Source organism: Aulonocara sp. 'chitande type north' Nkhata Bay, linkage group LG10, assembly GCF_057382095.1.
Source record: "Aulonocara sp. 'chitande type north' Nkhata Bay isolate Kocher_YH1m ecotype deep benthic linkage group LG10, A_spYH_male_GT1.1, whole genome shotgun sequence".
In the NCBI taxonomy this organism is placed as follows: domain Eukaryota; kingdom Metazoa; phylum Chordata; class Actinopteri; order Cichliformes; family Cichlidae; genus Aulonocara; species Aulonocara sp. 'chitande type north' Nkhata Bay.
Genome location: NC_141353.1, coordinates 9,850,526 through 9,860,555, shown reverse-complemented (window position 1 = coordinate 9,860,555; position 10,030 = coordinate 9,850,526). Strand labels below are relative to the sequence as shown.

Here is a 10,030-nt window from a genome sequence, read left to right as displayed (position 1 = left end):
GTAGTGATCGATGTAGTGACCCTGAATGACAGCAACATCAGGAAGAAGAAACACGAGAATCTTGAGAATGGTGGTCCCAGTGGTAATCGGAGCACTAGGCGAGTGGCTCCAGCAGATCCCGGGAACAACGTCGGAGATCTCTGTCCAGAAGAGCGCAGTCCTGGGAACAGCTAAGATACTGCAGGACCCTCAAGCTCCCAGGCCTCTGGAGAACTTAAAGACATGTTGAGGAGGTAATTTAGCCATTTAGATCAGCTGTGTTGGATCAAGGACACATCTGAACCCTGCAGGACACCGGCCCTCGAGGCCTGGAGTTCGACACCTGTGTGGTGTTAGTTTCTCATGCATGCACCTTAGAAGTAGGTGAAGTTGTGCCAAAGATTTCTGGTGCTATTTAATCTGTGTACAAAAAATAACGTCAGATGTGAGTTTTTTCCACTTTCTTCTGATTTTGGTGATGTGAAGATGTATTTGCAGCACATTTGGAACATGAGTGAAAGATGAACACAGAGAGGGAAACTGCTGCCTCTGATTTAACCTTTGTTTCTCTGATGATAGTTTGAGGTTAACATTTGTTTAACAGTGAAAACACAATTGCTTGATTATGTCTGGGATGTTTTGGAGACGTGTTCCTGTGCAGTGACACCACTCAGCCACCAGTTTAGTATCCTGTCAGCTTCAGCTGGACTTTGTATGAAAGTTTCACCCAGAATCTAAAACTGTGTAATAAATAACAGTGATGACATGAAGGCTGCTTAGTATTAGTTATTGTATGATGTCAGCAGAAGCCCGGCTGATTTGTCTCTGAAAAAGCTGATTAAACATTTCTGAGCAAAGACAGATCCACAAACAAGGCCGCACAGAGAGCTGAGTTCAACAACCCACTTTAATCCAGACAAAGTCCCACAAACACATCAAAGAAATGAGGTGTGATATCACAGAGTGACCCAGGCTGGACAACAACATGACAGGAAGCTGCAGCGCGTGCCTCTGAAGGAGATCCATCCAAACAGCCGGGCCGGCACGGCTGCAGTCAGCAGGTGCAAAAGTCGCAGCATAAAATCATAATGGTCACTTTAAAATGTTAATAACTCAGTGCTGAAAACACAGTGTGTTTCTAAACTGACTAAAACGGACACAGCAGTTTCTACTGATTGGTCAGGACTCCGTGTCCTTGTGATCTGTATGCTTATTGTTTAAAATTCAACATATTTCACAGATATTTAACATGCAGCTTTAATCAAATTTGGCCTTCACTGGATTCATGTACAAATATTTTTCTTCTCTGCCTTTTTTCTGAGAGATTAAAGTACATAAAAAAGGATTCATATGTATTTTCAACATTGCAAACCCATCCATCTGTTTTTTTCTACTTATCCAAAGCAGCGCCGCTGTGGTCACAACCCTATCCCAGCTGTCAAAGGTGACATGCACCTGGGCAGGTGTAGCACAATGAGACAGCCAGGCATACATGTGTTTGGACTGTCGAAGGAAGGCGGAAGGAGAAAGGCGCGAGCCGCCCTCCCTTCAAGCTTTGACGATACAGCTGTGAATTGTTGAAATTCTTGATTTATTCGTTAAAAGCAAAAAATTGTCCCTCCCTCCTGTGTGAAGTGAAATGTTTCTGCTTTGTGAAAGCCACTACAGGGCTCGAGAGCGGCTGCCTGCGAGTCAAAGAAATAAATACAATAAATAAAAACAGATTAATGCAGGTAGCTAATCATTTCAGAATCATCCATACTGAGAGTATCAACGGGCAAATCAACATGGAAAAGCTCCTCTTAATGCACTTAAGGTAAATAGCCTACTATTTTAAAGAAAGGACCTCAACAATCAGATCATCCCATATAAGCACCACTTGGCAACAGTGGGGAGGAACCAAGCTCACTTTGCTGCTGGTCATGAAATCACCAGGAGCTCAAATCACTAAATTAAGAATAAATATATCAGAGTTTCTGTTGTTGGGACTTAACAATTTGACAGCTTTGTTTACAATTCAGTTACAGAATATTTGAAATAGACACCATCTCCTCCATCAGTTTGTCACTGTTTTCATTTTTACAAACAATTCCAGTGTTCAGACTGACTGGTAACAACGTCTGGCCAGGTATTGCTGCAGTTTTTTCGTATGCTTTAACAAGTTGGAAATGCTTCTTCTTAAGAAATTACCGATGCCATGTGTGGTGCATTGAGGAGTCTGTAGACATCCTCAAATCAAAAACAGCAATCCCACATGGCCTGTAACCCACTGAGGATCTATGGCATCCTAGAAGATAACTCTGGAGGACTTGGACTCGTTCTCTATGTGCACCTCCCTTTCAACCCTCTCGGCCACCTCGTGATCGTCTTCTCCCACTCCATCTCTTTTGAGGATCTTCAGCGGCCACCAGAGGGAGCCGTTCCGGCGGTCTCGATGGATGGTGCGTTCGGCTGGCCAGCAGCTGGGGCCACCTTTATCGCCCGTGAGGAAGTAGAGCAGAGCATTGAGCCATGCGTTGCAGGAGGCCAAAGGTCTGGTGACCTTGTAGCAGATGGAGACGGTCTTCATGGCATTGCAGCCGCCAAGCTGTCCCCGCCGCAGGAGCAGGAAGAGCGTGCGAGTCACATGGAAGGGTAGGAAGCAGAGTGCAAACAGCAGTGTGATAGTGACAATGGTTTTAATGGATTTCCGCCGCCGGCGGATGTAGTGTGAGTACTGTGAGCCAGAAATAGAGACGGAGGTTCTCTCGCGCCCTCGAACTCCTTCCACAGACCCGTCACCCACTGGTCCATCCTCGCCACCCTCTATTGAACTGGGAGGAGAGCGCAGGGTCTGAAATATTGTCCGGACCACGTGGGAGTAGCACCAGGCAATGATGACAAAGGGCACAAAGAAACCTAGAAGGTGGAGAACAATGCCATATGGGACGTAGTCTGCAAACTCCTTATCTATGGCATCATCCCAGCAGTTTATGTACTCCTCGCCGACCTGGTCTCCAGTTCTGTTCCCATAATCGCTCCCTTCTCCAGGCTCAACAGCCTCACCAGCTCTGCGCCTAACGTATCCGGTCTGGGCGAACCTGAAGATGGGGCAGGTGAGAATGAAGACCACCACCCAAACTAATGCGCAGATCCCCTTCACCACCCGCTTACTTTCCAGTGTGATGGTCCTCATTGGATGACAGATCCCCAGATACCTGTGGAGAGACGACTAGTGGTCAGTTCAGTCCATCAGTTTAACCTCTGCTTATTCAGCATTTACACTGAGGTTCATGTAAACTGTTTTCAGCCATCAAACAGAAATAACAGAAAACTCAGAAAGTCAAAAATCCATAGAAGAGTTGATCTGAAAGGAAACAGCTTCTCATCTCAGTTCAGCACCTGATTACTAACGTATAAGCCAACCTTTCACATAAATAGTATTTTTATGCAAATCTGACTGCAACATATCAGGTGATCCCGCTAACAAACTAACAGATAAACCACACCTACCTTAGAGGTAGTGAGCTAATGGAGCAAATGAGAACTAGCCTTTATTTAGTATGGACTGATGACAACGATGTCAGGTTCAGATTATCAGGGGTCGAATTATCAGCTGAAGCTTACCCATTCAAACCTACTGAACAATTATGTGGCTCTTTAACAGAATGGCTTTTGGTTAGGTCGGCAGTTTATTTTGATCACAAGCTTTGAGGTCAAACCCATCAGCTCACCTGTTGCAAACATCTGATCAACTTCCGATGGGCTCAAAGATCAGAAGAATCTGATAGCTTGCTAATTTCCTGTTAGCCAGTCAAAGTTCAAATAGCAAAGATGAGAAATCCATCAAAAATTAACATTACCAGGAAATAATATGAGCAGTAATTATTTGTTTGTAGTGTCGGTGAAAGTGTGCTTCTGGTTATGAGCTGGAAACAAAGGGGGAGGAGCTGGATATTTGAGTTACTAAACCAGTCTCATAATAACAACGATTACAAAACAATTTGATAAACAACAAAAAGCAGCAAGATGCCATCAAGCCGACTTTAACTTGAGCTTTAATGGCACCAACTGAAAATCTGCCACAACCAACTCTTGGTAAACTCTGAGAGTTGGTCGTGACAGGAAACTTAAATTAAACTCACAAAGTCTTACATTAAATCCAAATATTCACAAAACCTTCATTTTTTTGTATTTATTGTGCAGATTTTCTGGTATTTTGGTTAAAGTTTAGACAACATTTATGCGGAAGATAAACTTTTACATTTTCATTTTGCTGCACTGTTTCTAGGCTGTCCTACCTGTGCACAGAGATGCAGGTAAGGAAGAAGATGGAGCAGTAGAGATTGAAGTAGAACAGGAAGCGTACGAGGCGGCACATGAAGTCCCCAAACACCCAGCAGTCCCTCAGCACATAGCTTGCCACCAGGAAGGGCAGAGACAGGCCGTACATCAGGTCAGTGGTGGCCAAGTTCACCATATAGATCAGTGAAGTGTTCCAACGACGTCCATGATGGCAGCAGGAGCGCAGGAGCACCACTGAGTTGAGGGTAAGGCTGAAAAGGAAGGTCAGCGAGTAGCAGACGGGTAGGAAGACATATTTGTAGGATTCATCGATACTGCATGAAGGCAGAGGGAGTGTCGAGGTGTGCGAGGTGCCTGACGTGTTGAGATGGTTGCTCGCCACAACTGCCGCCAGCAAGCTGATGTCTGGGGTGATGCTTGAGGTTTGACTCAACCCCATGATGAACCGCTGAGGCTATTTGTGGCAGAAGAGGATTAGTTCAGGCTTGTCTGGCATCATCTCAGCTCCTTCCTCTTCAGGTGCTATCTATCTAGCCATCTATCCATCCTCGGTCTCGGCTCAATGTTGACTGATCCATGTCTCTGTGACAAGAGAGGGAAAGAGAGCAAAGAAAACACAGCCTTATTGCCTCATTATTCTCGGGAAAGGTTGTTCAGAATGTACCACCAACGTTATGCTGATGAAGACTCTGTCTCGCTCAATTAGCCCCTCAATCATTAATGAAACTTTCCAGACCGTTCGTACAGCAGGCTGGTGGTCTGTTCTATGTTGGGGTCAGGTTTTTTTAAAGCCCGTGTCACAATAACTGAAGAAGTGCGGGTCAAGACGCCCCGTGCACAGCTGCTCAAATGGCTGAGTCATGTATATGTATGATTAAAGTCAGTATACAGTAGGGTAGAAACTCAGCTGTGAGCTCTACTTTGAATTTATATACTGCACATTATAGTGGCTTCGTGTAAAAACACAAAGTCTCTGAGAGGAAACAGCTGAAGCACAGGGTGTTATTTTTAGAGTATATTCCATGTTTATTAGTTGAGCTATTAATGGTTCCACGTGCAGATTGTTCTCTAACCTCTGAACAGCGATCAGAGTGTCAGTGCACATCTTAGGGTCAAGTTTGTGTTTCGGAATTTTTAACTGTTTAAAATGATCAAAAATAAATCTTATAAAAGAAGAAGTGTGAGGTCAAAATAGAAGTGACTTGATTACAAGCTAACATATGAAGATGTTTAGTGTGTTGCACCAGCACAAACGTGGTTTTGCTGAGATTGACGACATTCTGTGTTAGAGGTGGGAACTCTGGGATTTTTGCAACTGACTCTGTTAGATATGGATTTCTGGGACTTCCTTTGTCAAGATCAAAACTATAGAGAGAAGAATACTTCAATCAAGCACACAGTTGGATTTACTAACTTTCACAACACCTGTTTTATTGCTATTTGCAGGGATATTCAACGCCGGAAAAAAGCTTGATGTGATGGCAGTTATTGCTGTGTGGAGGCATTGCAGAGATTAAAGACTGCCTTTGTTTCCATTTGCCTGGTCTCAAATATGGCCTGGTCTCGATGTGACTGACGAGAAGAGTTCAGAGTATGTGTCTTTCTGGGCACGCCCTTTAGCCGGTTCAGCAGGATTCCCATCTTTGGAGTAATTGACAGAACACATGTATTTTTAATTGTCCCATGTGAAACTGAGTGTGGGTTGTGTAATAAGAAGCACACACACTCAGTTTATGTGCAAATAGTCTCCAAATCCGTAAACATTATGTACATTATTACAACACTGTAGCAAAGCATCCAGGGTCTGTTCACAAAGTCTTCATTTTCCAGAATAACAAACATTTTAAAAACCTGCAGGTTAGAAAGTACGGAGATGGTTGGTCTTCAGGTGAGTCCACAGTATTTCACGTGTGGCTTGTTGAGCCACCGATTTTTGCTAAACCAGATGCTGCATGTTAGATTTGTGTTCTCATAAGTAAATATATTAATTTATCTTATTTTGTAAAAGACGTTTTCTGATTGTCATCTTATTTTGGAAATGATTTTATTTTGGTGATTATAGGTGACTTCACTTCCTGTTCCTGATGTTTTGAAGCGCGAACTGCAAAAATGAATGTATGTTTTTTCCCTCCGGTGTTGCTGTCAATAAAGAAAAAGGGAAAAGTAAGCAACAAACCAAGTGTGCGCATTATTGAGAGAACATGGCCGAAGAAGAAGAAAACTCTTCGAGCTCAACACTCTGTAACAGGTAACTCCTGTTACCTGTTCAGATCTGAACCAATGAGTGTTGACTGTTTTGGTACTTCACCCACAGGACCTACAACCGTCTCCTCTGCTGACACCTTGTTGTACAGTTTTTGGTCTTGTGAGTCGCCTCAATCATTCCACCTTTCTTAACGTCTTCAGTGGAGCTGCACTGCATTCACCCTTTCTAAAAAAGAATAGCTCTCTGACAGCCAGACTGAACGCTCAGATTTTCATTAAACATGTTGTTTCGGTCAACTAGGACCTCCAGTTCAGGTGCAGAAAGTTTTTCTTTTCGCTGCTTCTCCTTATTTTCATTATTGTGGTCAACATGAGAGCGTCTGTGACCTTTACTTATGTACTTTTCTGATTCCTTTTAACAAACCAAATCATGCAGGTTTTGGCAGATTGGGCATGTCATGCTGAAAACAACTTTAACTGTGTTTAGAAAAAGCAACTTTTGTAAATCATCTGTAAAACCAAGTGCTCCTATTTTTGCCTCACTTAGTAAATCTGGCCCTTTATTCCAAACAGGACCTATCAGATGGGTTATCATGAAATTTAAAAGAGCATTCATGATCCCCAGAAAATAAATGATTTTGGTGATCAGTCTGCTTTTAAAAATTAGTCTGAGTGTATAATGCAAATATTTTTACTGTATTGATCTGATATTTATTTTGCTACACCAGCTGACATAATTATAAGGAGAAGGAGAAGCAAATGAGTCCACTGTACAGCACTCTGATGAATTCATGGTCTCAGTTACCTTTAGATCTTTACCATTGTCCCATTACAGTCACAGAAGCCAGGGCAAGTTTTGGGCTGGGCTACCTTGAAGTTATTGCTGCATGAAGTTCTACTCTCATCCTTTAATTATGGATCATCCACAGAGGAAGTGATTTGATTTGCTGATGGGTGGTTACACTATCACGCTGGGCATTCATAGGACATGCTCTGGTTGCCTAGGTAACCATCTAATGTTTGTATTACTCTGACTTATGTGACTTGTGCGAAATCTCTGTGGGCAAGGGCAACTCAAGGGCATAATCTTAGGTATGGTGGCCACAGTAGGGCAAACAGCTGTTCGTCTGTAGTAAGTGTGGGCTGTCAGTCTGCTGTTTACCTCACCTCTCAGTATATGGCCAAATCTAATTACCCTGGAAGAGGCTGTAAAAGTTGTGAAAGCAGCCTGATAAGAGCCGTAAAGACAGTAAAGCTCCCTTCTGTACAATGACAATAATACCGAGGTGAATTGTAGAGAACATCCTTAACTTTTTTTTATCAGTGTGCTGCTGTTAGCCTCCATTAGCTGCTGTTAGCCTCTGTTAGATTCCACTGACCTTTGTTAGCTGCTAAACACTGGCAGTGTTTAGCCACATATTTTAAAGCATGAACGGATAGAACAGCAATCTCCATGTTGGCTACTTTTTCAGAATACACAATTACACACTAATCTATGCATTCATATGCTGCATGCACAATCTATGCATGCAGCCAGGACTGCTGAGCAGCTAGAAACCTCCATCAAACCAGAACAGGACAGCGTTCCTCTGTGAGCCCAGCAGCTGCTGTTAGCTCTCAAACGTTTACAGAATGATGCACAGTGGAAACACGAGTCTGTTCCAACTTTTTACAGATGTGTTGCTGCCATTACATCTTTCATGAAACAGTCTCAGTTTAAACTTTTTATGTTTTCTTTGTTGTGTTGTGAGTAAAATATGGGTTTACCAGCTTTGCAAATCATTGCATTTGTTTGTTATTTACACAACGTTTGTTGGGGTTATATTGTTTTTTTTATTCTTCTTTATAATTAAAAGAAGGAAATGTAAGTTGCTTTATAATTTATCACTCTCATTATGATCAGTTATAGCAATCATTCATTACTAAGTGAGCAAACACACCATCTCATCTGGAGGCAAGCAGAGGATTAAATCCAGTCTGTATGTTTGTGGACTCACCTGTGATGGTATTAACTGACAGAAGCTGACAGCAGCTGTCAGCTGGTGCCTGATTTCCATGAAGACATTCCTGGTCCACGGAAATTTAAGGGTGCGTTTGAAAGATTTGAAGCGAGTCTGGCCTGAAATTGATTCTGTTTCTAGTACTTCATCTTCCGAGCATCAGTGGATCGGAGCCTGTCGTCCTTTGAGCTTCCACCTCCGGCTTTTCTTGGTAGACTTGTGGTTAAGAAGTTTCTGTTTCGGGCCCAAAGGGTCTCTCTGGGTCTCTCTCCTGACCTTCAGCTTCTCTGTAAATAATTGATCAGCGTTCATTCAGCCACAGCTGCAGGAATGAAACCCAATACAGGGACTGCAGCGGGCGAGGAGGAAGAGGAGGAGGAGGTGCTCACAGCGCCAATGATTTTACACGAGCAGCCGAGGTTTGAATAATTCAGAGTAGACATAAAATATTTTAATGTCTCAAGTTTAAATGTTGATGCCACCCAATATTTGTTGAATTTATTAGGATGTTTTAATGTCTTTACTTTTTATTGCTGATTGAATGAAGTATTTGGATGCTGGATATACAAATTAGCTCGACGCCAACTCTCCTGTAATTGTGATGAACTGTCCTCCACACGACCCGAGATAAAATCAGTCACACATTTCAACTAATGAGCTCCTCGTCTTCTACAAGCAGCCAGAAAGTCAAAGGTTTATGTTCATAAATCCTCAGAGTCTACACGTTCAAAGGAATTAAAAATAATTTGATCAGAGTGGACTTTAAAAAGCTTCTCGTGTGGAAACAGGATCACTCACCTTCTCATCCGGAGGAGATCCTGAAGCTTTCAGCTCCTCGCTCTGCCTCCAGTTATCTGAGGCTTTAATTAGAGAGAAAAGTGAATGGATCAGCCCCTCCTCCTCCAACCCGTCCGCTCTCTTCTCTCCATCATCACCACCATCAGCTCTGATTCATACAGTAAATACTAAATAAACAGAGAGCTGAGGGGCAGACCAAACACTATCAGCTGTGTTGAGTGTGATCAAACACGGCAGCGGGATCAGTGTTCAAACAGCCGCGGTCTCCTCATTCTTGTCACATCCCCTCCTCCTGTTAAACACGGCCAAAGTTTCTAACACCGAGCTCAGTGTATGACAGTTTATCTCAGTTTTTTCTTCTCCCAGATCTCTGTGATGTCATAGTAAGGAAATACTTCTAATATAGTCATCTCAGACTGAAGAAGTGTGGGCTGGAGCTCGAAACAGCAGCTCCACATCAAACAACCGATGCACTGATCCAGGATCTGACAATACAAGCTGTCTGCTCCCATAACCACCAAGTCTTTGATTCATTTTTTGGGAAGAAGTGGAGCCAGGATTATTATGACCTGCAAATCCCAGAACAAAAATAATAATCATAATAATGATTTTTCTGATTATTTTTTTTACATTACCTGATCCAACCTAACTATAAACTCTATGAATAATAGAAGTGATAAGAACCAAGATGTTTAGGGCTGCATACAATAGCCTGAAGATAAAACACCTAATTTATCCTGCAGGTGTTTATGTGTCTAAAACAG

General features: G+C 42.7%; 1 protein-coding gene across 2 annotated transcripts; it reads right to left on the bottom strand.

The window, feature by feature from the left end:
- Positions 1–1,018: 1,018 nt before the first annotated feature.
- On the bottom strand, positions 1,019–9,726 carry LOC147320252 (P2Y purinoceptor 3-like). 2 transcript variants are annotated; one of them, XM_086307419.1, is made up of 3 exons: positions 9,267–9,726; positions 4,260–4,845; positions 1,019–3,176 (listed from the first exon to the last, which is right to left on the bottom strand). In XM_086307419.1, the coding sequence occupies exons 2-3, from the start codon at positions 4,700–4,702 to the stop codon at positions 2,267–2,269; spliced, it is 1,353 nt and encodes a 450-aa protein (XP_086163545.1). In that variant the 5' UTR covers positions 4,703–4,845; positions 9,267–9,726; the 3' UTR covers positions 1,019–2,266. The 2 variants fall into 2 exon arrangements, with proteins under 2 accessions (XP_086163545.1, XP_086163544.1); XM_086307418.1 differs by lacking the exon at positions 9,267–9,726 and adding an exon at positions 8,466–8,750.
- Between the last annotated feature and the right edge of the window lie 304 nt (positions 9,727–10,030).

Coding starts and splice junctions, on each gene's coding strand:
- LOC147320252 (XM_086307419.1), bottom strand. CDS start 4,702: ATGGGGTTGAGTCAAACCTCAAGCATCACCCCAGACATCAGCTTGCTG. Junction 3,177..4,259: donor ACCTGCATCTCTGTGCACAG/GTAGGACAGCCT, acceptor GTCTCTCCACAG/GTATCTGGGGATCTGTCATC.